At 40.7% G+C, this 26,840-nt stretch overlaps 1 protein-coding gene across 1 annotated transcript in view; it reads left to right on the top strand.

Annotated features, from left to right (window-relative positions):
- The window catches only part of LOC142385210 (uncharacterized), a 71,467-nt gene extending 46,223 nt beyond the window's left edge, over window positions 1–25,244 (top strand). Inside the window, exons 11-15 of the mRNA XM_075471507.1 lie at window positions 18,194–18,264; window positions 18,725–18,835; window positions 18,914–19,011; window positions 22,572–22,641; window positions 23,603–25,244. Coding sequence (XP_075327622.1) covers window positions 18,194–18,264; window positions 18,725–18,835; window positions 18,914–19,011; window positions 22,572–22,641; window positions 23,603–23,854 — 602 coding nt within the window. The 3' untranslated portion in view covers window positions 23,855–25,244. The remainder of the gene's footprint in view (window positions 1–18,193; window positions 18,265–18,724; window positions 18,836–18,913; window positions 19,012–22,571; window positions 22,642–23,602) is intronic.
- Window positions 25,245–26,840: the final 1,596 nt, after the last annotated feature.

Below are 26,840 nucleotides of genomic sequence, written 5' to 3'. Positions count from 1 at the left end.
CTATGTTGTTTCATAATATTCTGTTTCAAAATCTACTAGTTTTATACGTGTTCACCTGTTTACATTATAATCTTTGATCATTTAAGTAAGTTAAGCTTTTGAAACTAAACGGTGAGCTGCTTAAGTTCAACTCATCATTGAGAACATTCCATATTTAAACCCCCAAAACAGAAACACAATCAATCACTAATCACTAATTCTTACTTTATATTATTAAACCCAATTAAAATGTACTTCTCCTGATTGGATAAATTAAATTAAATATAATACAAATAGGGCTGTAAATTAAAACAAAATTCAGTAATTTGCAAATCCAATAACAGACTTTATATATGATATTTTCCATATTAAACCTGATGTCACACATAATTGGGGTGGACATATTTCACTTTTCATGGTCCACCAAAGTTCCAACAGTCTTAAAAGGTTGGAATTTCTTTTGAACATTTTCCAGGTCTTGATATGTTTGGGAAAAAGTTAAAGATGAATGAAAAGGAAACCATGTTTCCGGGCTAATTTGTTTGATCTATTCTAGGAGATAAAAATCCAAATGTCTACAGATTGATTAATTGTCACTGTGGTTGTTTTAATCTATACTTTTTGAGTTGCTTAAAAGCACTTAGAGGGACAACATACCTTAACGAGCTTCTTCTCTGGTTGCATTCACCCCACAGATTGGAACATTAGGTGACAGTCAGCTAGCAGTAAGAAGATTAATCCAAATTATGTACACTTATAGGCTAAATGAACCATGGGCACCACTGTTGAATACTGAAATGGAAAATGTATAGGAACCTTTGTCATGTCACATTGATACTGCCAGATGAAAAACAACACGATTGGGATGCATTGCCTTCATACCACAGTGTTTTGGAGATGTATTCAACTGTACCTATTTCAACTTTTTGTGGTCATACTTAGTGAGGTTTTTGATTGCATCACAATTTTAATCATATAAAACAGAACTACACTGAATAAACCACATCGTGTTTGTAAATGCTGCTGCTGCCTTCATATTTTTTCTGGTTTCTGAGGCCTGTTCTGGTCCACGATTCCTTTTATTTCTAACTGCATTGAACCAGGCTGTGAGCGTATACGAACACTGAAATCGAGTAGGTGTGGTTTCCTTTGTTTTGTCGCAGAGTGCCTGTTAACCAGCAACTGGCTGCGGTGTGAGGACTCTGTGGGCCAAGGTGTCCGATGAATGTCATTTCTGATGTGGAACACCTGTCAGCCTTGAGCCAGTCTTTCTTTGGCCCCACCCCGTAACACCAGCAGCAGCATGTAGATCGACTTTTACTGTTGATCAGGGCTAGCTGTTGTTTCCACACAGTGATTCAGCAAAAGGACCAAAATAAAGAATGAATAAGAAAGGCCAGTCGCTTAAAGAGAGATGCGAGGTGTTTTGTGTGTGTTCGGGAGGATGTCCCCAGTGTGCGTTCAGGTACAGCACCTTTATGTAACCCCTGTTTGCTCAGCCTTGGGTCTGGAATTATGTATTTACCAGCAGTCCAGGATGACTGGGCAAACAAACAGCTCAGCTATTGATGAGCAGCAGCATGGAATATGCCCGCTGTATTCACAGGAGAGAGAAAGGGAGCGGGTAGAGGGAAAGAGCACAAAGTAAATCTGTCAAAGAGTCTATTATGTTGTGTCCAAACAGAGAGCACCCTCCACAATGGCCTTATTAATGGCACTATGTCAAGGAGCGGCAGGGCAATAATAGCAGATGATTTTGCTTTGTGAGGTTATCTCTGGAGATCTGCTCTTGCAGTAAACCAGATGATTTGGACTCTGGGGGGTCATATCAGTGAGGATCTGTGGCAGGAGCTGATTAGTCATAGGTGTATGCATGTGGGTGTGTGCAGAAAGCATAGGTTGTGGTCTGTGGTGAGGTTGATGGCGTGCAGCCAGAGACGAGAGTGTGGCCACTACGTGTGTCTTTGTTGGTTTTCCTAGCAGAGCTTTAGCCCCCCTCGGCACACACAAACAAACACTTCTCGGTCTTTTTGGAGAAAGTGAAGGGGAGGAGTTTTGTGTTTGTGCAGCGACAATGGTGTCTGCGGGAGAATGCTGCCAAATACAGTCATCTGCTTTCACATTATAGTGCCTTCTCAGGGCAGACCAGCACATGCTGCCAAATTATGCCACTACACCGAGCAGCACTGATTACTGTTGTACCAAATGCGAAACTTGAGGCTTAAAATACTGAAGAGTTTTTCATGTCTTTCCAAAAGAGGACCATAGGACCAAAACTAACTGATTTATCTTAACTCTTTTGTTCTTGCCAACCACTGTAGAAAAGTCCGGTTGACATCGGGCAACAAAAACCCCTTTCCCTGTTATTGATTCTTATTTGGGTGTCCACCACAGTTGTTGTTTTCCTTCTTGAGGTTTGTTTCTTCTACTGAATTGCAACTACTAGCAACGTAGCCTATAATCCCTCCCTCTGGCAACACATTAACCAATTCATGGAAACATATTTAATTCACATTTCTGTTTTTGCTGATTTTTCAAAGTATCACTTCAGGGTTGCTCGCATAAATAATGAAAATCCAACTTGTCGTCGTACAACTTGCACCTTTGCCTTGAGGACAACCCATTCCCGCTCCCAGGGCATCGCGTAGTGCATTTTGTCAAAGTCCCTGATGTCTCTGACATGTGTATACGGTGTCTTTGGGAGATATTGCCAGATGTACCAATCATGGAAATGTTAGTTACTGCCTAAAAGAAAAGATCTCGTGTCTAAATGTGACCTTTCCGGCTCATTAAGGGGCAAATAGAAAAAAAAAAAAAAACTCTCTAAAGTAGACACCAAGAGAATACCACAAAAAAAATTTGGGAGTTTTTTTTCCCACTTCCTTTATTTTCATTCACTTGACGTTTACTTCTGGTTTCACCAGCTGTTTTCTTTATTTAATTGATGCTAAAAGTTACCTTTATAACAGTGACTGTAAGTAGACTGAAAAACATCAGTTTTTACATCAGCCCCAAGCCAAGAGTAATGAACAGGGGCCGCATGTACAAAGACTTGCGTGGATTTCCTACCGAAACTGGGCGTACGCTCAAACCCAAATGCCCTCCAACGTCGGATGTACGAATCTGTGCGCACGCATTAATCCAAGCACATTTCGTTTGTACATCCCAATCAACGTGGAATTGAGCGCACATGTTGGAGCACCCGACTCCTCCCTGTCCACGCCCCTACTTAAATACGCAAATCCTATTTAAATGAGCCCTGCACCTGCGATTCCCCTCTCTGTACGGTCAGAAAATAAAGAAAAAAGAATGAATAAGACGGTAAAAAAGAAGAACATCACGGAAAGCGAGGTGTCGGTGCTACTTTCTGAAGTGAAGGCCCGCAAAAATGTGTTCTTTGGCACGCTGTCCTCCGGCAAACACAAAAAGAGTGGGTGGGAGAGCCTGAGGCTGTCAATGCTGTGGGGTCTGAGAAGCCTCACAAGCAGAGGTGAAGAAGAAGTGGTCCAACATTAAGGTGGATGTGAAGCGGAGACTGGCTGTCCACCGCTGCAGTGTGGCCAAAACAGGCGGGTGGGGGGGTGACCGACTGTTTGAACAGAGAGTCGGGGCAACAATGGGTGACACTGCTCTCTCATGGGGTGGTGGGAGCTCATGTGGGTGACTGATTACCCCCAAGCTAAATACCGATGTTTTTGTGTAACTCACAACAACGTGTTCATACAGTAACGTGCAGAAGTGCGCCGGGGAAAAGTCGAGGCTGATTAACACATTTCACACTTTACGCACGGGGTTATTAATATATGCCCACAGAGACGATCAGGGGCTTGTTAGAAAGATCTTAAACTGAAGTTTAATCAGCAAAAAACAGCAAGAAACTAACTTTAACCACCGACTAATAAATATAATATAATAATGATGCTGTGAAGATGGGATAGAAATTGGGGCGCACATTGAGTATGTGCGCCCCCTCGCGTCACGCGTCACGGGGAATAATATTAGGACAATTACAAGAATGAAGTTACTCACTAAGAAGCCAGCCATCACGCACAGTGCCACCCGTAGTCTGTTCCCAACGATGCTGTTACTCAGAATGTATGAATCGTGCGTTGAACCAGGGCACCTCGCCACAATGTTGATTAATTGCATTTACTCATCACATATGATCTGTACATCGATCGAATGAAAATGTTCCCTGTTAACATACAAATTCATCATGTGATGGCGTTTTTATAGCAATGTGTGTGCAGTTGATAGCTCCGATTACAAAATCGGCTCTCGCTTCAAATTGAGCTTTAATGTTGGCCTGTTGGGAATATGATATACGTGGCTGAGATGCGGATAATTCTGCCCCAGGCGGCTGGCATGGCTCGGCTCAGGGTAGACTGGCACAGTCCCAATCGGTTGGCCAGCTCCCCCTGGAATGCCCCGGTTGGAACCCCAGTGTGCACATCACCTGTGAGCACAGGCAGCGCATGGCTCCTTGCTGTGTTGCGCTCCAACGCCGGGCGCAGCTCTGCTCACAGTTCTAGGAGGATTTCCCTCAAAACGGCTAATGAGTCGCCATCATGTGCCAGCTAATCCTCTCTGTTGTAGTGAACACACGCTCTCTTCGAATTGCACCATTTGCAAAGTCTTCTAATACTTTTAAAGCAGCCATTGTTTTTAATGGTGTGCATTGCACCACTTTGCTGCTTTTATATCCACTCGTGTCAATGGAGACACATGGGTGTATTAATTGTTTATCAGTATTAATCTATCTCAAATGTGCACATCACAGTCTGAGGACTAATTGTTTTCACATTTATTTATTATAACAGTTTCCCAACATCACCTTAGGTGTCGCCAAAGAATCAACAGCTGCAGAAACGTGTGTACGCCAGCCCTGAAGCTGTCGTGAGGCACCGCACATTTCCACGGTCTTTTCGTTCTTGATACATCTGATCGTTGACGTGAAAAGGTGCGTACGCCACTATTTTGTGAGTACACACGCTTTGTACATGAGGCCCCAGATGTTGTGTCAATAGGTTTTGGGATATTTTTAGCAGCTTAATTTATTGGTAGTTTTTGTTGTTTTCTTCGACTGAAATTAATTTTGGGCTCTTAGAACTACTCTTTTACAGTTTAAAAGGGATCATAGGTGTGGCTGAAAGCAGAAAAATGATACAATGCTTCATGTTTTGACGATGAGAGAAGACAGTATTTGTTCCCAGCACCAGAACTTTGTCTGGAAAATTGAAAAAGGGTTGTTGTTATCACTGAGACAAGAGGAGTTAATTAGCTGTTAGTTTGTCTTACAAAGATTGTTCTGCTCTTTTAGGTACCTCTGTTTAAGACACTATGGGCCTCTGCTAAGTGCTCACTACTCTTGGAAGTTTTATGTTTATTGTTTTACTTTTTTGAGCATTTGATTAAAGTAAATTTGACATATGGTCTTGAGGGGCTTTAACTCAGTTAATTACTAAGTGCTTAGAAAATACATGTGTTTTGGTGCTTGAAATGCATTCACTTTAAGCGAGTTAAATGATTAATTAATCTGACTGAATTAATCACAGTGAACTCAGAGCAATCCCTGTGATTAATTCATCAAACATGTGTTTTTTTAAAAAATTTTATTTGCACAAATATAACAAACAAACCGCTAAAATACAGCAAACCAGATGTGCAGGTGAGATTAAAAAAACCCAGAGAGTTTTATAAGTATATCTCACCTCATAGAAACAAAAAATTACAAGCCACAACAATAAACAAGACAAAACAAGCTATCTTAAAAGGTATAAAATCAAGAAAGAAAAGAAAAAAAAATACAATATAGAACAGAGCTAAATTTAAAAGTGAGTATATGTTAGTTTGATGCATGCTTATGTGTACATGTGTGTGTGTGTGTGTGCATGTGTGTGCGTGCATATGTGCGTGTGTATGAAGGTGTCAGCGAACATGAAAATATGCAACTGTAGGCTAGACGCACTCCAAGGCATACTTCAGTTCAGTCAAGTCCTTATAGTGAAGGGAGAATAGACGGTTTTATTCAGGTAAGAGTTTGGTTCATCAGATAGGACCGAAGCCTTTGTTTGAAATTCTGTAAAGAGCTGGACTGGAATGCAATTTGAATATGACTGTTCCAAAGCTGGGCTCCTTTATATCGAATAGACAACTGACAAAGCCTGGTATGAAACATTGGAAGGTGTAAATCTTTGGCCCGTCTAGTATTATATTTATGAACATCACTATTAATCAAAAAAAAATCTTTACAAGGCATGGAAAATGATACAGGCATATAAATAATTTTATAGATAAAAATACAAGTTTGATATATATTTATTTTAAAGATTGATAAAACATTGAGCTGATTAAAGAGAGGGGCAGAGGTTCTGTTTGGTTGCTATTGGTAGCAATTCTACAGAATTTTTTTTTGCAAGATATAGAGCTTATGTAGGTGAGTGGGATAGGTAGCTCCCCAGATGACATTACAATATGAGGTAAGGATAAATTAGGCTATAATAAAGGGTTCGTAGGCACTTCTGATGAACCAAACTTTTAATTTTGCCAATGATACCAATAGATCTGGATATTTTATTATTATTTATTTTATTTTATTTAAGACTGGATGTGAGTCTTCCAACTTAAGGTTTCATCAATTAGAACTCCAAGGAATGTGTAGATGAGACCTGAGAGATGGGATTATTTCCAATGGAGAGACAGGAGTTGGATTTGCAGTATTTTTTGTTCTTTGAAGAAAATACAATGAAATTAGATTTTTTGAAGTTTAAAGATAATTTGTTTGATTGAAACCATTTGAAGATTTTTTCTAAGTCAGACTTTGCTTTGGCCATCAGTACAGAAAAATCATAATGTGAAACAACTAAACTGGTATCATCAGCAAAAAGTATAGGGAATATGGAGGATAACGCTGCGGTCAGGTCGTTGATGTAAATAAGGAATAAGAGTGGTCCTAAAATAGATCCCTGAGGGACCCCACATGTTATAGTCGCCCTGTCAGATGTCGATCCATTAATATTAACAAATTGTTGTCAATTATGAATATAATTGTAAAACCATTTGTAGGTGCTTCCAGTGAAGCCATAGTGTAACAATTTTGATAATAAAATATTATGATTAACAGTGTCAAAGGCCTTGGATAAATCAAGAAAAACTCCCAAAGCATATTCGTTGTTATTTAACGCAGTATGGATTTTGTCAACTAGTTGGAGCACAGCCATTTCTGTTGAATAATTTTTCCTGAATCCATTCTGATGTTCATAGTGGATGTTAAACCTCTGCAGATGGATCATCATTCTATTGTAAACCAATTTCTCCAGAATCTTTGAAAAACATGGAAGGACAGAAATTGGGCGATAGTTGTTAAAAGAGCCTTTGTCACCGGATTTAAATACAGGGGTTACTTTGGCTATTTTTAGGTCTCTTGGTAATGTTCCAGACTCTAAAGATTTAGCAGATATATAGGTCAAAGGCTTGATAAATGAGGGAATACATTTTTTGATCACACATGCCCTAATCTCATCATGACCAGCAGCGGAATCCTTCATATTGACAACAATATCCATGATCTCCTTCTCAGTAGGAGGGTCAAAACTCAGGAGGGAAGGGTAGCAACCCTTCAGGTACTCAGATGGAGACCCGGTTGAATACATCCTCTCTGACAGAACTGAACTCATGTTGACAAAATAGTGGTTAAACGCATGTGCAATATCGGATGAATCTGTATAAACTCTATTTTCATCAACAAACTGAAAGGGGAAAGTGGCTGATGTCTTTTTTCTATGCAGAAGCTGATTGATGACTCTCCATGTTTCTTTAATATTATCTGAGGCCTCATTAAATTTGGTGGTGTAATATTTTTTTTTGGCAATTCTAATTAGATGGTTATATTTATTTCTATATATCTTATGATTTGCAGCATTCAAGGGAGATGGATTTGTCATAAATTTCCTGTACATTCTATTCTTTTTTTAGTGCAGACTTGTGGAGACCTGGAGTAAACCAGGGTTTGCTAAATGATTTTTTCTTTTTTAGTGAGCATTTTAACCAGTGGAAAATATTTGTTGAATACAGAGTTAAATAACGCTATAAATGACTGATAAGCAAGTTCAGCATCGTCATGCGTATATACATTATCCCATGTGACATCACCAATTAGCTTCCCAAATTTGTCAGTATTTCTTTTGTTGAACGCTCTCATCCTTGGGGATTTTGCTATTTCCTGCTGTTTTGCTATAGTGGTTGCAGTAAGATGAAATACTGGAAAATGGTCAGATATATCACAGTAAAAGACACCAGACCTCCATATGTTACTGAGAGAGTTGATGAATATGTTGAGTGAGGGAATGAGACTCATTTTTAAAAAGATTAATGTTGAAATCACCTATGAGGAAGCATAATTTACCTTCATGATTAATTTTTTCTAAGACACAAGCGAGACTGTTTAGGAAAAATCCCGAATTCTGTTGCTCCCTCTGAAGCCTGTAATCGTGCTCGCAAAAATCGAGCGCTCCCGGCTGTTTTTAACCAATCACGTTAGGTTTATTATTACGGTAATCTATTATCTGACCAGAACAGTCGCCAACCACGTCTGCCATGCTGAGCGTGAGTCTGCCCCCAGCTTGTGTGCGCGCACACTGGTGTGAACTCACGTGCACAACCTCGTCCACAGAGGGGGAGGACCTGAAAGTTGTATCAGTTCGAATTTTCCGACTTTAGACTCGGTTTTTTGGAAACCTGACCTATGACTCATTCAAACATAAAGCACTAAACTCAAAGGATGAAAGAATCAATTTAAATCAATTTTAAATTGCATCTTTAGATACTTTGTCACGAGCAGCTCGTTTCAACAACGCAGCTTTTGTTCCAATTTTTTTTGTTGCATTTATGATTAATGCCAAAGATAACACACTTTGACATACATAATATAGTATTTTTACAACAAGTTCATATCCAAAGAACTATTAGCTCAAAACTTCAGCATGGTGTGCAGTGTGTCCTTAAAAAGATTGAGGAAAATGGACAAGTGGAGGACAACAGTAGAAGTGGCTGGCCTAAAAAACTATCTACAGATTATGAATAGTGTTAAGAATAGTATCTGAAAGTGATGTCCTTAAGAAATGGGGGAAAAAATCCTGCAAAGACTTGACACGGGACCTGAGAGAGGCATCTCAACTTTCAGTTGATCCATCTACTGTTCACTGAAGCCTCATCAGAAACAGGATCCATGCAAGGGTGGCTGTCATAAAGCCATTCTTAAAAAAAAAAGGGAAACGGGGAGAAAAGGCTGAGCTATGCCAAATGAAGTGGACTGAAAATCAGTGGCAACAGGTCTTATGGAGTAATGACTACTCCCCAGAGCCCGGACCTCATCATTATTGAAGCAGTGTGGGATCATCTTCACAGAGAATGGAACAAAAGGCAGACAACATCCAAAGAAGTTCTTTGGAATGTCCTTTAAGAAGGACATTCAAAATATCTTGACATTAAAAATATCTCCTGACAAATAGTTGTATTGAAGTAATTTAATTCGAGCCGTTATCATTCAATTTCTATTGTGACCATAGAAACTCGTGCAGATAGGTTTGTTGTGTCAGGACACACAAATCTGATCTGATCACTTCCAGATATCAGTGTAAACGCCTAAAAGATGCCGTTTGAGACACAAAGTCAGATTTTCCAGCTTTGACTGAGTTAATCACGATTGGTTTTGAATATCAAATCAAATCAAATCAAATTTATTTACATTTCATGTACAAACAGTTCAAAGTGCTTTACATAAAATAAAAGCATTGCAGCAGGGAGTGCAAGAAGCATTAAAAATACATAAAATAATATAAAGAGAAAACAAATAAAATCATTTAAATGAATTTAAAATCAGGCAACAGTCTAGATAAGTTAAAAGATATTTCATGCATAGACACATGAGAAAAGAAATGTTTTTAACCTGGATTTAAAAATGTCTACATTTGGTGAAAGTTTAATCTCCACTGGCAGTTTGTTCCACTTATTTGCAGCGTAACAGCTAAATGCTGCTTCTCCATGTTTAGTCTGGACTCTGGACTGGACCAGCTGACCTGAGTCCTTGGATCTAAGAGCTCTGCTGGGTTTATATTCTCTGAACATATCACAGATGCATTTTGGGCCTAAACCATTCTGGGATTTGTAAACCATCAGCAGGCTTTTAAAATCTATTCTGTGACTGACTGGAACCCAGAGTAAAGATTTTAAAACTGGTGTGATGTGTTCAGATCTCTTAGTCCGGGTTAAAACTCCAGCAGCAGCGTTCTGGATGAGCTGCAGATGTTTAATGCTCTTTTTGGGAAGTCCAGTTAAAAGAGCATTACAGTAATCGAGTCTACTGGAGATGAATGCATGGATGAGTTTCTCCTGGTCTTTTTGGGAGAGGAAACCTTTAATTCTGTTGATATTTCTGAGGTGGTAAAAAGCTGCCTTGGTGACAGCTTTGATGTGGCTGCTGAAAGTCAGATCTGAGTCTATCAACACTCCGAGGTTACCAACTTGGTCAGTGATTATAAGGTCCCGAGTCTCAAGATATGTACCAACGCTGACCCTCTTCTCTTTGCTACCAAACAGAATGATCTCAGTTTTGTCTTCATTTAATTGTAGAAAATTCTCTCTCATCCAGGTGTTTACTTCCTCCAGACACTGACACAGAACGTCTGCTGGGCTGCAGTCGTCCGGTGACAGAGACACATAAAGTTGTGAATCGTCTGCATAACTGTGATAATTGATGTTAAAATTCTTGTTAAAAAAAAATAATATAGAATATCAGATGAGTTAGATAATAACAATTAAGATAGAGAAAACAGTACCTTTCCTCTCTTATCACTTTCTGATATCTCCAATTTTCTTTCTTTTGCTTTATTATATAGTTTCAGATCAGAAACATGCTGTTTTCTGCAAATTGATTAACCTGAAGTTAGGGTTACAGTATTTTGAAAATAGCTTGAATCAAATATTTTCTTCAAAAGTTTTGCCTTTTCAACTCATCCTGTGTATTGTAGTAGACATCATCACCTCCAAACTAGCCAACAAAGACTTCACATGAACAACAAGTTTCAGGCTTTTCTCTACGCAAATTGTATCTGGGCAATCATTTACAGCCTAATCAAGCAGATTTTCATGGGTTCAATAAATTTGTGAGCATCATTCCTAAGAAAGTCAAGTTAATCTGCTGTTTTTTCGTTAACTGATAACAGTTTACTTATCCTTTAATCTTTACAGGCTGACTTAAATCTGTGCAATGTACATTTGTAGTAAATCATAGCACTTCTGAGTTCCACTGGAAATGTACCTCGCTTCTTTGAAACAGCGTCTTGTGGTGCATCGCGTTCTTTTTCATGCTTAACAAGCACAAGCTAATCTTACAGTAGTTCAAACTACGTTAAGCCTGCTCCTCATGACTGTTGCTGCTTCGTCAATCTACAAACCTGCAGAGGTCCTTCTGCTGAGCCTCCTGTTGGCCCAGTCCACTGCTTCTTCCGTAAAACTTTAACCAGATAAGATATCTTTACCTCTTACGTGGAGCAATTCGTAGCACTCAACAATGCCTCATTCTGAAGTGTTGAGAAATGGCATGCTTTGCCTGGTTTAAAGGTCTGCGTCGGTGCTCACGTCTCTCACCTTTTTATCTCGCAACATCACACTTCAAATTTTATGGTTTTGTCTCTTCACACCGAGGCAATAGATTTACAGGATCGCCTCATATTTAATAACTGGAACCCAAAATATCCCAGAAACCCATTTCTCATCAATGTGCAGTTAGGAACTGATTTAAAATCTGTGTGTGTGTGTGTGTGTGTGTGTGTGTGTGTGTGTGTGTGTGTGAGAATGCTATTTGTTCTAAATTTGCGCTCTTAATCACGTTTTATGCCCTAAAAGTGGGGCATACACCAACATTATCCTGCAATTAAAAAGGGGTCACCTCCTCTTTGCTGCTGAATGTGATCTTTGTTAAAGGAATTATGGGACACTACAGTGTGTGTTGATGAGCAGAAACAAATGTCTGGGATTAAGCGGGAAAGAGAGCAACAAACAAGTGAACATGATAAAAACACAATGGGCCCCTTTGTGTGTGTACGTGTCACATTGTTTTACAGAGGTGTGTTTTTTGTAGGTGCACACAAATAAACTGTTTTATTTAGAATTAGGAAGTCAGTCAGCTGACATGGGTGTAATTTTCAGTTTTTCACTGAGTGAGTTTCAGTACCAAAACATTACTTTGCTGTAACTATACAAAATTCAATTAGATTCTTCTTTAAAACCCAAAAATGAATGTGCAGTTTTTTCTAAACATAGCAGACATGGTTACTGACAGCCACCCTTCCATGGAGACCATTTCTGATGAGGCTTCAATAAACAGTGGCTATATTAACTGAGGGTTAAGATCTATCTTTGCAAGATTTTTTCCCATTTTTTTTTTAGGACATCACTTTCAGATACTATTTATAATCTGGAGAGTTTACTTAAATTTTGAAGGACACACTGCACACCATGCTGAGATTTAACAAGTTTTCAGATAATACCTCTTTGGGAATCACCTTGTTAGTGTAAAAACTACTGTTATCTTTGGCTTTTTTTGTAGATGCAGCTGGAGAAATGGAAACAAGTGTTGTGTTTTTGGTTCAGGCTGCTGGCAACAAAGTGCCTTAGGATACAATTTCAAATTGATTCTTTGCTGAGTTGTCTGTTGTGTGTCATCACAACAAAGGCTCATCCCTTGAGTTAGGTGCCTTTTTATGTTTGAGGGATTCATAGCTTAATGAGCCTGAGTGGCTTAACAAAAGAACATTACTCTGAAAATGGTCATGTAAAAGGACTTGATTGAAAATGAGTGAAAAAGCAGCCAAAGTCCAAAGAAAAACTTTGAAAGAAATCCTGGCGAACTGTTGTTCAAGACCACTTTAAAAGCTAACAGGAAAATCTGTCTGCTTGGAAGCAAAATATAAAGAAAATAAGGGCGTCTCATGACCTTTGCGTTGTACTGAATATGAAGAGTCAGGACAGTCATGTGCACAAACTGCAAATTCAGTAATTTAAGATTTTTTATTCATCTCAAAAGATCCCAGACTTCTACAAAACTTTACCACAACAACTTGATATTGTTTAAATCTCAGAGTATCGTAAATACGACTGCTGATTTTCCTGAGCTTTTTAGTCACAAAAAATGACACATTTTTACCAGTATTAAATCATCAATTAGGATAATAAATTAACTAAACAATTCCACGCATTTGATCTGGTCTTGAACGGTAGGCTGTAAAGTCTTTCTATTCCATTTGGTAGCAAAAAAGCATTGAAGTCTGATCTGCAGTCCCACCCACCAGAGGGGGAAATATAAATCATACACAGATGAGTAGCATAGTGGTCAGACGAGCAGTCAGCAGTGTTTTTCAGCTGTCAGCTGCAGACATTGAAAACGATGTCCAAGTGTGTGTTAAATGAGATGTGACCCGTGGCTGTTTGCAGGCTCTAGACCGATGCAGGAGCAGTGACTCTGCAAGAGAAAAGGAACAAAACAGAAAAACAAATGCCAGTGAAAGAGTGAACCTCCCTGCTCATCATCATCATGGCCCCATTCTTCTTCTCTCAATTGCAACTGAATCGCCTCGGTCTCATTACAGATTATGGCCTCAGCAGAGTGACTCTCCCCTTTCTCTCGCCTTTCTCCACACAGTCCCTCTCTTGATTAACATTTTCTGCTAGGCTTCACACCAAAAGCCAAACCTGTGTGCTTTAAAGGCAGAGTGGAAAAAAAAGCCATCAAGCGCTGGAGTGGAATCAGATAAGGCTATCAGGCAGGAGGCTTTACTGCCTCGGCTTTGTCCCGCTCCTCCACCCACCCTCGCTTCCTCCCTCAATCTCTCACTCCACTGCACCTTTTGTCCAGCTGATTCCCCGACGGAGCGCTTCCCTCAGCCAGGGACCCCCGACCTCCTCCAGCAGCTCTGCACGCTGTCTGTGTGGGTTGTGCGTGGCAGCAAAAAAAGAGGCAAGGCTTTGGTCAGGGCTGATGTTGAGGGTGGGTCCACTCCAACACTCACAGAGCAGAGTTTTGCATGTAAAACACAGATGAGGTAGAATAGCACATTTTAAAATGAGCTTTGGCTCAGAGGAGACGGCATTGTTTCCAGATTGTGTTCACATATGGCTTCTACCTTGCATGATAGAGCTCTAACCAGCATTTTGTGGATGGCACAGTGAACTGCATTCACAGACTTCTGGAGGTGATCCTGAGGGCATGCAGAGGCTTCCAAGACAGAATTAATTGTCTGTAGCCATGCCTGCAATGGAAAACCAAAAAAAGTCTGGCCATATCACACCATAAGGTACCATGTAATGGGAAAGTTCTATTATAGATTGCTAAACTTCTTACCATCTATACTTCTGAGAGACTCTGCCTCTGTAAGATGCTCTTTTTATACTCAGCCATGTTACTGACCTGTTAACAGTTGCAACATGTTCCGCCAGCTGTTTCTCTTTTGTACCGGTTTCTTTTCCAGCCTTGCGTTTGCCCTGTTCCAATGTTTTTGAGATGTTCCTGCCATCAAATTCAATGAAATATGTTTAATTAAAATGTAAAATGTCTCCCTTTCAACATTTGTTTTCTTTGTTCTGTTGTGAATTGAATATCAGTGAGATTTTAGAGACACCAATTAACCTAACATGCATGTTTTTGGACAGTGGGAGGAAGCCGGACTACTCGGAGAGAACGCATACACGGAGAGAACATGCCAAATCATTGCCTTCCGTTTCAGTTTACACTTTACACAACCTCCTAATTTTTTGGGAATTGGGGCTGTAGTTGACGGGTGTAAACCACTGCACTGGTACGTTTTTCCAGTTACACAACATCTTAGTGTTTCTTTCACCTTCATTTTTGGTATTTTGTGTAGAGTGGGGATGTTAAAATCTCATCTTTAATGAGACTGAAGTGATTTATCTGCTGCTTTTTAAGTAACTGGCTATTATTCAGCATTAGGAGAATATTTCTGCTTCTTTCTCTGTTATGCATTTTTACTCCACATCCTTCTCCATACATTTTTCACCTTTTTGGGCTCAGATTATTTGTCCATTACTCATATCTTTACCTGGTTATTTTTCTAACTTGAAAGAATGTTTGTATTGTCAGTCTTTCACATTTATGTACACTGCTCCACTATTGAAACTCCTCTTGCAGCTTTAACTTTAGCCTGTCCTATATCATGTAAAACATTTTCTCTATTTATTGAGTAAGATCTAAGTCTGCAAAATAAGCGGTAATCACAGCTTTCAAAGATGTTCAAAGTATTCTGCTTGAGTTACCGATTTGAAAAATGATGGACTCATGATGACAGCTTATTTAAACCTCACAACACAAATCCATGTGATTTTGGATTACCACTAAGTCCATAACACAGGTCTTTATAAAAATATATATTCACATTTGTGTTGTAGAAGTCAGCACAGGTCAGCTGCTAACTCTCCTCCAGATGGTCAGTGAAGGATCCATTCACTGCATCACACAAGGTGCCGGTTCACTTTAGCAGATTGAGCAGAGCCAGCCACCAGGGACGAGGAAGACTTTAAATCCCTGCCGTCTGGACCTTTGCAGGCCGATCCGCGGCTGCATGTGTACCTCGTCCTGCGGCCGCTTCTCATCGCGGATATTTGCAAACAGATGCAAAGAAGGCAGCCTCTAGGGTTTTTTTTTTTTGATCAATCAAGCTTTAACAAGTCAAGTTGACTAGTTGCGAATGTAACATTTTGCATGTGAAAGGACGAGGCCTGTTTTTGATTAGGCCTAAGCTGATAAATGGCAGATTCAAACAGGCCCCCTGCTATTGCAGAGAAACCCCAGAGGTCCAGAGGTTTAAGACTGGACTGATATCAACTCTGTTGCTCCTCTTTCTTCTCAAAACCAATGAATAGATCCATTATTCAGTAGACTCATTCTCATCTCCTAAATTGAAGTGGCAGCAGCTTATAGGCCCCATTTTCAGCCCCCTTTTTCTCCAGAGTTGTCCTCCCTTCCAAACTTGCCTCCTGCTATATTCATGGTTTGTCTCAGTTCGGGCTCCTCGTGTAATCTATTGTATCCTTTGGTTTGGAAAAGCGTTCATGTTTTTATAAGGAAATATATAGAAAATTGTATTTCTACCATAACAGTCTTTTTAAAAAATCCCAGAAAATATTTTCTTCAGATATATATTTTTGCAGACATATTTAAAGATTTAAAAGAAAGTTAAAGATCCATATTTTTCTCTTTTTTTCCCCCTTAAATCTTAAGACATATGATATCCTATCAAAATAAAGTCTGTGTATTGTTTGACTACAACCCACTGAAAACTAAATCCAAAATATGCATTTTCATGTCAACTCAATCGAATTTGTTGGTAAACTGCCGTCTGCACATTTCAGGCCTGATACACATTCCAAAAAAGTTGGGACGGGGGGGTTAAAGGTATGAGGTAAAAAAAAAATATGTCTTTTCAAAGAGGTGATGTCAACAAGTATCTATGAAGAGCCAGAAATTGTCTTTGAGGGGCAAAAATGGGCAGAAGATCTACAGATTGTGAAAGAACATGTAAAAAGTTTTTTAAAAAAAACAATGTTCCTCTAAGAAATATTGGAAAGAACTTGCATGTTTCCCCCTCTACGCTGCAGAATATTAAATGAATAAAGAAATCGCGAGGAATTTCAGTGTATAAAGTACGGGGGAGCAAGCCAAAGCAGGACACCTGTGACCTCTGATCCGTCAGACAGTACCGTATCAAAAACCATCATGGACAGGATTACCGTGGGAAATCTTTCTCAAGTTCTGCAATACAGAGTTACACTCACAAACGCCACTTCAAACTTTGCTGTGCAAAAAAGAAGCCTCATGTTAACCTTGTCAAGATCTTTGTTGGAAGAAATGGACACGTGAGCTCCAGACCAAAGATCAAAAGGAACATCCAGAAGTCCCCAAACCGGCTCTGTGATGGTATGGGACTGTTTCAGTGCTGTTGGAAAAGCTAATTTATACTTTTGTAATGGCAGCACTGACGCAGAAAAGTTTGCTGAGATTTTAGAGCGACCGCTGCTGCCTTCAAGACCACATCTTTTCCAGGGAAGTCCATTCATTTTTCAACAAAGACAATGTAAAACCACATTCTGCGCACATTACAAAGGCATGGCTGAGGAAGAAGACTGTGTGGGTACTGAACTGGCCTTCCTGCAATCCTGACCTGACCCCAACAGCGCATGTGTGGAGGATTTTAAAAGGAAATGTGACCCTGCACTGTTACAGACCTTATTTGCAGAAGCAATGGGACAAAATAACACCTGAAACTCTTCATCACTTTGGTGTCCTCAATGCCAGAATGCTTTTTAAGTGTATAAAGGAATAGCAACATTAGAACACTTATTTGGAATATGTTGCAGGCCTAAAATGCAAAAATGGATGCAAATTTACTGCCTAAAGCTATGGAGAAAAACACGAAACATTTCGAGTTCATACTGTCTGCAGAGAAATAAAAGTCCAAGTAAATTTAAGAAACACTGTTTTTTTTTTTCCATTTTGATTTATTTAATCTATCATTATTTTATATATCTAAGTTGTTGTCTTTTTTTTTTTGCCTTGCCTTGCTGTCCAAAGGCTCTAAAGGGAGAAGCACATACCGCTACAACTGGTCTAAAAGGGACATAAACACATATGCATCTGATGAACAGCCTGTCATAATTGTAATCTTTGTAAACTTTTTACAAAGATTGTCTTATTAGTCTGAAAAACAAGAAATATGATCACTTCGATCATGTCTCTTATCACACAAACCTCAAACAAGCAGCAAATTTTAGTATTTATCTTTCATCTTGACCGCTTTCTCTGCTCATTAGACCAGCAGCCAAGTGCCATTCTGCCCCCACCTCCCCTCCCCTCCAGTTTCTGGCCAACTGGAAGCCCTGTGAACCTCTCGCCCTGCATTGTCCCCTCCTCCCTGACCCCAGTGTGACCAGAGGAGGGAAATATTGCTCTAATCCACTGCAGACACACACATGCAAATGCTGATAGATATGATGCTGTTACTGCTCCTGGAATAGAAAAAACTTGTAAAGATGATAAAAGATACAGAAAGTTGTCAAGTTCCACATCTATTAAACTGAAATCCTGCACTGTTAACATGGGTCCTCAAAGCTCTGAACTTTTTCTTTTGTTGTCTTCTCTTTCCAGTCGACTTTTTGGCAAAGTACTGCATTTTCAGTCAGGAGAAGCTGGCCGAGTACAAAAGAGCTTTTGAAGCAGTAAGTGAAAAGGGATTTAAACCCTTTGTGTTCCCTCTCTCTTTCAGGAGATTCAGTTTCACTCACTGTTATATGTTACACTCCCTATCAGAAAAAGGTGATTCTCCCCAGCTCTAAAACATTTGGCCATCAGATCATCAGAAAACAGTTCTTGTTCTTCACAGAATTCAACTTAATGAGTTTGCAGTCACAGACAAAAAAAAAAACAGCAAATTTTAATTTTATGAATCTGGAAGCAGAATATTTTAGCTCTTGCATAAGAAAAATGATCAAAAATGTTGAATATTTATTTCTTCTTCCCCACCTGGAGGGACACTACAAAGACGATACAACTTCAAGCTCAAAGTTTTCTTCATTTTTTGTCATGAATTTGACATTTTTGCCTCTTTAACCCTTGAAAATCTTTCAAATAAAGCAAACAGAGATCTGTGATGGTGATGACGATGGTGTTTGTATGCAGGAGGACAGCGATGGTGACGGCTACATCTCCTGCCTGCAGGTTCTACTTGCTCTTAAAACCATCATTCCTCCTGAGCTGCTGTCTGATGAAGAGGAGATCCATGTCTACAGGGTACACCTGAACAACATTTTCACACGTGCAAGCTCACATTCCCACATAAGCTGCTGAAACGTCATCATCCTTTTTCAGATCTTGGAGATGGTGGACTTCAGAGTGACAGATGGACTCGTGGACCTGAGACTGTTTGCTGTCATTGCAAGCCTGGCACAGAAAATAGCCTCCATGGAGTAAGTGACCAACAGTACAGACACTCCTCAATTATGCCGGAGGAGGAGTCACTGACCTGCCATAAATAAGAAAAAGACAGTGTACACAAGTCTGTTCCACTGATTTTGTCATCGTGTGTGGGATTCTCTTTCATCCTCTTCCATTCAAAGACATCAGAGGGCCAAGTTTTGGAATTTGGTTTCTGGTCACCACCGAAGTATAGCCAGAAGCTGAGTTAGTGATACCTTATTTTACCATGAATTGTAATTTTGTAGGAAATTGGCATTGAAATATAAGAAGCGGACAAAAAGCCAGACTGCAACGACTCTTTTCCGTTTCCTGATGTCACAAACTTCAGTTTGATTCCCTCAAACCCTCGAAATTTAACTTGTGACAACCAAATAAGATTTTTGCACCAGATAGGACATTTCTTCCTCCTAGCTTAGCACAGCAGTATCTTCTACCTGGGCAATTATAGATAATCTGCTATAAGTAAAAAAAAAAAAAGCATGCAATAAAGTTTTACAAGTCTGGATAAGATCCTTTTTTCTATAGTTTCAGCTCACTACATGCAGTCTCACAACCTTGATTTACCAGGTAGTCAAAATTAATTAACAATGTCATCAGAGCTTGCTATGGTGGGGGACTTTATGACATTTTATGGATTAAACAATCCAACAGTGAGCTGAGAGTAAGATCGGACAAGCTGCAGATCTTAGAATATGCACACCCTCATACAGCTATATACACAGTAGATGTACATGAATTTAATGATTTACCTTCCTAATAGTCTGCTGGAGGGTTTAATCACAAAATACCGATAAACAGAAAAATAACCTGTAACTATCTTCTCTTTGAATATATGGTGTTGTATAGTTTCAAAATCAGAAAAGGTGTCCGAAAGGTGAGAATTGAGCATTTTTTCCTTTTTCAGACAAAGTAAACTGAATCTGTTTGAGTTTTTGATTGCTGGTTAGACAAATGAAAAAACAGTTCCCGATAATTTACAGATGCAAACATTCAAAATAGTTTGCTGATGAACCAGCACTGAAAGTAACCGAAGATTGAACCCTGCTCGGGCAGAGTTTGCCTTCAGTGTCCTTGTGTCTCAACATTATGCCCCATATGCCGCAGATTCCCACACACAGCGTTTATTTTTTCCTCCTGCCCTGGGGTCTGCAGCTTCCTACAGACAGGAGTGAGTGGAGCCAAGGCCACTCTGGAGGTCCCCGAGGGTCAAGGCCTGCACCCAAAGCCCTCACCCCGGAGTGAGAGCTCCCTCTCAGTGAGGATGGGGCCAGGGTCATGGGTCCTCTGATTTACGGCCAGCTCTTTGTGTTGAGCATTAGAGGAGGCCTGTAGACTGACTGCAGCGCTGGCACAGAAAGACCAGGGTGTCTGCTCTGTATAGAGGCAATTATAGTAATGATAATGAATGTCCATATTAAACCTCTTTCCATAAAACTCCTTTTTGCAATTTAAATAATAAGAAGAGAGCAGATCAGCCACCTCCTAAACAAGGAGAAAACAATGGCATCCCTCTGTCATCTCATCCCTACTGAACTAAACTGATCCTCTTACCTGTTTCAGTTAATCCTGTTGTCTCTAATCCGAGCTTAGAAATGAGCTGCAACAGTAGTTACACAATCAGCCTTTCTGATCATGTAAGGCTTAGATATCTGAGGAGGTGTATCCCTCGTTTTCATATGTTTCTTGCAGTTTCATAACTCACTAATTGAGCCCTTCCCCTCTTCACTTTCCTTTTTTCTTTTCAACTTTTATCTGTCCAACCCTCTCGTGGCTCTCCTCTCTGCGGCTCTCTTGTTGCCTCCCTTTCACCCTCTATGCTCTGCTGTTTTGGCCCTTGACTCTGCCCATCTGTCTCTGTGTAGCATTGTGCTCCTCACACAGCACCACATTCCCTCAGGGGCACGTCACATGGTCTGCCGGGAAGCACGTAGCCGTACAGGATTCCCTAATAGCATCAGTGGTGCCGTCGTTATCATCAGTCTCATCCTGTGTGTCGGTTGTCTGTGTGGGTTACCGTAAGTCTCCTGGTGTCTGGAAATTCAGTAAGTGAGTCTGAGTGTTCCTGTGGGAGACAACAGGAGGCACCAGGACCTAGACCTGCTTCCTCCACCTCCAGTTCCACCCCCAGCCCGCTTAAAATAACCCAAAACAACTCAGTTCTGTCAAATCAAACTGGGTCAGGATACGTTTGCGTCCCTTCACCCCTGCATCACTGTATACAGGCTCCGCAGTGAGGAGAGCGCCAAAACTTTGGGCATTACGTAACTGAAAAGTCTGCTGTTTAGGCCACAGCGGGGTGCAGGTAGAGAGTGGACAAAAGAAAGCGGGTTAGGCTGCTATTATCCTCCCTCCAGTCCATCATCGGTCCCCCAGACTCTTGTTGGTTACGCCAGCCATTATCACGTCAGTGGGCCTGCGCACCAGCATTTGGACTCTTTTACTGCAAACCAAGTGCAATTAATGATCATTAGCTGCCCTGTCTCACCTCATCCCCATCAAACCCCTGCCTTGTGTGGTCGGAGGACAAGAGCCAATCACAATCATCAGGGCCCTGGGAGCACTCAGGCGTGCATTGCACTCAATGGCCTGGTGCTTTGCCATTCTTTACTCCAACAGGCCATTGAGCGTTCGGCGAGGAGGGGCTCATTAACACCAGGCGCTCGTTAGAGAAGGGACGACCATCGCTGTGCCACACGCTGGACAGGAGAGGTCTGTCCTAACACAATCCGTCGTGCCTCCCTCTAATTATCTTAGTGGACCTAGATTTTGATGGTGTGCGAGTGGTCACATTGCACCAGAGTGTGCCCCAGACGCTTATTTCCCTCCTTAAAACCTTCACACCAATCCCGCTTGCCTCATTTTATCCTGCTGCAGCCCCGCCCCCCCACCCACCATTCCCAAACCAGAGCAGTTTTATCCGTTACTGTGGCGGGATGTCCCCGTGTGCCCACGCATTGTTTGTCAGCTAGGCCACTGTGAGCAACCACAATGGGCTCAGAACACTTTACCATCACCTCTCTGGAAACACAACATCGCACGGGACAAACCCGCCAAAAATTACCCGCCATAATGCGACACGACACATTTTAACCAACAACATCAGAGTCGTAGACTTGTTTGTACGTTTCCAGGCCTTCTTAGAGGCTCTGGTTATACACTTTACAACTTAACGAGTCCGCGTTTACTCTGGTAGGACCTTCTCAAAGTTTAAAGAACGGTATCTTGAGCCATCTCTGAGATTTGAGGTTTACAACAGAAAGCAAACTGTTGTGTAACAAAACACATTAGGAATATTTTAGGATCCAGCGTGAATTGGATTCTAATTGGCTTGAATTAGATTGTGTCTTTGAAGTACCTTGAGATGACATTTGTTGTAATTAGGCACTATATAAATAGAATTGAATTGACTCTAACTTTTCATTTAAAGTCTTGTTAGCTCAACCACTGCTGCAAATTATTGCTGTTATTTCCTGATGATTCAAAAAGCTATCCTCATGTTTAACAGAGGCTCCTTTCACCAGTTGACGCTTTTGTTTTGCTTTCCTTTCAGTGAGTTCATGCGATCACTAATCGCCAACATGGACTTCCGCTCCCTTGAAGTGAGACTCTTCAAAGCAAAGGTAAGGTCGCAGTGAAAGACTCCCCACCACATGTTGGTACTCTCGAATTTGTTTACACAAGGCGCACTTGATTACCTCGAGCAACGTCAGATTAGCTCTCGCATTTGTCACAGTCATGCCACAAACACCATCTCCACCTCTCCATCATGGCTCCGCAGGTATAATTATAAGGAAATAAATACAGGGCAAACTCTTTGAAGAGCAATTCCAAAGCATGCTTTATACATCAAGCTTTTTTCAAGAGAAGCACTCAGCCCTCATGCATAGAAATGAGGAAAGCAAGCCAGAGAGAAAAAGAGAGGGGTGCTTTTCCCTTTTCATAGATTAGCACGGCCTTAATCTCATTAAAGTGCCCAGCAGTGAACATGCCGTCCACTCCGCCCAGCCCTGTAATCAGCCCGAGATACACGGCTCATCTCAGATGGACTAGCCTACCAGCTGGCCGCTCACATACAAGCCCGGCCCTCATTCATGCAAGGAAGTGCTGAGCGACTGAAAGGCAGGAGGAACATGAAAGCCAATGGGTGTGGAAACTGAGCCTCTGACCAGGTAGGGGAGGCTTTGTAATTACAGAGCTGTTAGGGATAGGGTTGTTAACTGGAGAGACTGCCCGGGGTGGGGGGAGTGGGCTAATTGCCAGAAGGATTATTCCACCCCCCCAACAATTATTACCTAGACTGCATTAACTGTGCAAACAGGTGCGCTCAAACAAGACTGTGGTAATCTGAGGCTGTGCCGCACAATAAGACGCAGTCACACATGAACATACTCCCACACACTCACAGTGCTGAGAGCCTGTTTTCCCTGTTTTAAATCAATTTTATGTAAGCGCTCTGGTCAAAAGTTGTGAGTTCAAACAAGAGCACCGCCAGGCGCTGCTGTCGGGCACGAGTATTACTGCAACAAAAGAAGAACTAATAGTTTATCGTTGATGTCTAAAATGATTGTCCTACTCCTTCAGCAACTGTTCCTGTTCCTGCTGGAGGAGCAGCAGGGAGATGTGGGAGCTCAGCAGGGCTTCATCAGCGGCGAGCAGCTCCTCCTGGAGCTGAAGGCCGGGGGGATCCATCTGGAGCAGGAGGCAGCAATCAGACTGGAGCTGCAGCGCATTCCTCCACTTGACCTGCTGGACTTCCTGGCTTACCTGCCTCTCTTCATGCTCATTCACAAGTCCGTCATCTCCAACCCGCTTGATGACGCCAAACACCTCTGAGCTCAGCCGCTGCTGTCAGCAGTGATGCCTTCATAATGATCAAAACTGTTATTTTGTGTAAAGAAATTCAAGTGCAAAATGGAGCCGACGGGTTCACAGCTCTGGTTTGTCGTACTTATCGGGTTCCACAAAAAAATGAAATGTTCTAATCGGAAAATCTTTTAAATGTAAGCAAATATATTTTTTCATTTCAATTGCTTCATTTGCATAGCACCAATTACCACCAAAAAGCTTTCTCAGGACATTATAACATAAAGAGGAATCCAACAGTTCCCTTTGAACTCGCATTTACCAACAGTCATGATGCCTTTACTGTTTACTTTGAAAAGTACAGTAATCTGCAAGAACGCAGCTGTCAATGCAGCACTTTGTTTACTGTTAGCAGCAGTTTAAGTGGGGTGATATTCAGCTAAGTGGGTGTAAGAGGATGTTGTTGTCAAACCAGTCTGTGAATTATTTGAAGTCTAATGGCTTGAAGAGAGAAAGGTCGTTCTGGCCCAAATACTTTGTTGCATCACGGCACTGTGTTGTGACTTCAAGCAGTTTGTTGTAGCAGGCTGGGTTAATCCAACTATGAAAAACAAGAAATGTGGATATTTTTGCATCATATTTGCTGTATTGGTTTAAAATTGGACTTGCATCTTCCAAAATGGGTTTCATGTAAAGTTTCTGCTGCCTATTGTTTGCAGTAAAAAAAATGAAAAAATATTAAGCAGCAGAGATTTGGATATTTATGCAAATCCGTCTTAATGTTACAAACCCTGATGAATGATATTCAGAAAGGTACTCAACTAATGTAGCTGCAGCCATTGTTTTGGCGCAGCTTTACCAATTAGATATGGCCATGCTCTCCTGCCTTGTGTGCACGCTTGACAGGCCGCCATAGAGAGGAACATAATGGCCTCTGACAGGCAGCAGAGCTGCACTGTTAGATCAGAGATGTCCAGTACGCAGTGTATGTAGTCATATAGAGACAGACACAGACGAGAGAAAACTGTCAAAGCTGCTTTTAATTCTTAACTCCCTGAGACAAACTTGTTGAACTCTATTGTTGATAAGACTTTGAACTTTCAATGTTCTTCTGTTCTTTTCTTCACTCTGCTCTGTCTGCTTTATTTTACTGTGAGTTTTAGGATTTTAAACAACCGTGAGGTAGCTAATATATTCTGCTTACAGGTTGTTTCTGTCTGCTTGTCTGAGGTTTCGAGTTTGGATGAGTTTCCTAGTGCGTTTATAACTCTCTTTAAATGACTAGGATATCAGAGAAGGTCAATATGACTTAAAGTATTGAACTTTATCTCATTCACAGCAACATAAAGTTTCAGCGCTGATAACAACAAATGGAAAGCAAACCCTGTGGGGTTCTCCAAATAAAGTTTTCTGCAATTCAGTTTTTTACACTTTGCCTTTCATTAGACACTGTTTGTTCATTCGGTCTGTCTATAAACTCTAGCCTCTGTTGTGTATTGTCTTCATTATCGTTGTGCCTCCAAGGAGGAACATCTTGAAGAGAAACAAAAAGTTTAAAATATTTTGGTATGACCAAGCGTGTGGGACAAGTACTCCAACTTTTGGTGCTTGTAAAGGGAAAGGGCTTTTATCAGATGAATCTAACAAAGAGATCACTTCTATTAAACCTTAAAATGCAAATGCAAATTTCTCACAGATTTAAATGGCAGATTGTTCCTTTAATGAATGAGCGCCTTTAAACAATGCTTGAACAAACCCACATCTTGAAGGAGGAAACAATGAAGACTGACTTTTTTTTAAATTATTATTATGCCAAACTTTTGTCCTAAATCTAACAAAAGAAATAAAAAAAACTTTTGATCATATAAATACTTTTGTTGTTTTTTGGCTGAGGACACCCCTCCATCCCTTTTAAAATAACTGATGCAGCGCGCACACGTCAACAATGTGCCCTAAAACATTGCTCTGCAAATGTAATGTTTTATAGTACAATAAATCAAATGTGCTTTTTTTATTATTATTATTCCTTTAACATGTTTGATTATATTTACAATGAAAGCAAGAAGTGCACACGTCTCTTTAACTTTAGACACACGCACTCACCTTCCCAGGTGGTGGTGGTTGTGTGTTCAGCGGCATGCTGCTGTCAGGAGGCACACGCCATCGGTCAATTCAGCTCTGTGCCTCCACTCGACCACCATCCAAACCCCATTCACTCATTAAACCAGACACGCGTCCTGGCTGCAGCTCTCCCGCCCTACCTTTCAGACCCAGTTGTGTAGAAACACAACTTCTGCTCCAATCTACCCCTGACCACTGACATCCACCCATCCACTCATTAAAAATTGTATTCCTGAAAGAAAAAGGCTCTTATTTTGTTTTTGTTTGTTTGTTTCCCGCTGTTTGTGCACTGTGGTATAAGGTTCCGATTTCTGGGCTCATTCTCCACCTGTGGACCCATTTGTGCGCGTGGACATTTAAAAAGTTTGCTTTTGCTGTGTGTTTTGAGCGAGGTCCTCGCGCCTCTGTCGCGTGATTAATATCTAATAATTGATCTGCAGATTAAGATTTCGAATCTGCTTTCTGATCAAGAGAATTGTTGCTTTTTACGCACGTTTGCACTTTGTAAAACGTATCCCTTGATTCTTGCCCCTGCACAAAGGAGACAGCAGAGCTGGACGGGAAAAGTTTTGGTGATGGAGCTGTAATTTAACCCTTTAATGAGACACACTAATGAGACAAAATTCCTTACAAGGAGTGATATGATAGAGTATATCGTGTATAGCGTGTAACTGTGCGTAATAGTGAGTTTTCTTTAGTCATAAAGATTGCATTCATCATCCTTTTGTACTGTGCCTACAGTACATCATACAGTATATCTCATTTAAAATATTCACCCTCCTCCCCTTTACTCTGTCTTTTAGTTACCAGCCTTCTGACTACATGCTGAGAACTGCAACCCACGTCCTCCCCCCTCAAACGTCCCCCCAAAAATAACACATGTAAAGTAATTCAG

The sequence above is a fragment of the Odontesthes bonariensis genome, chromosome 8 (assembly GCF_027942865.1).
Source record: "Odontesthes bonariensis isolate fOdoBon6 chromosome 8, fOdoBon6.hap1, whole genome shotgun sequence".
NCBI lineage: Eukaryota > Metazoa > Chordata > Actinopteri > Atheriniformes > Atherinopsidae > Odontesthes > Odontesthes bonariensis.
Note: the sequence above shows the minus strand (reverse complement) of the source record. Positions and strands in the feature narration are given on the sequence as shown.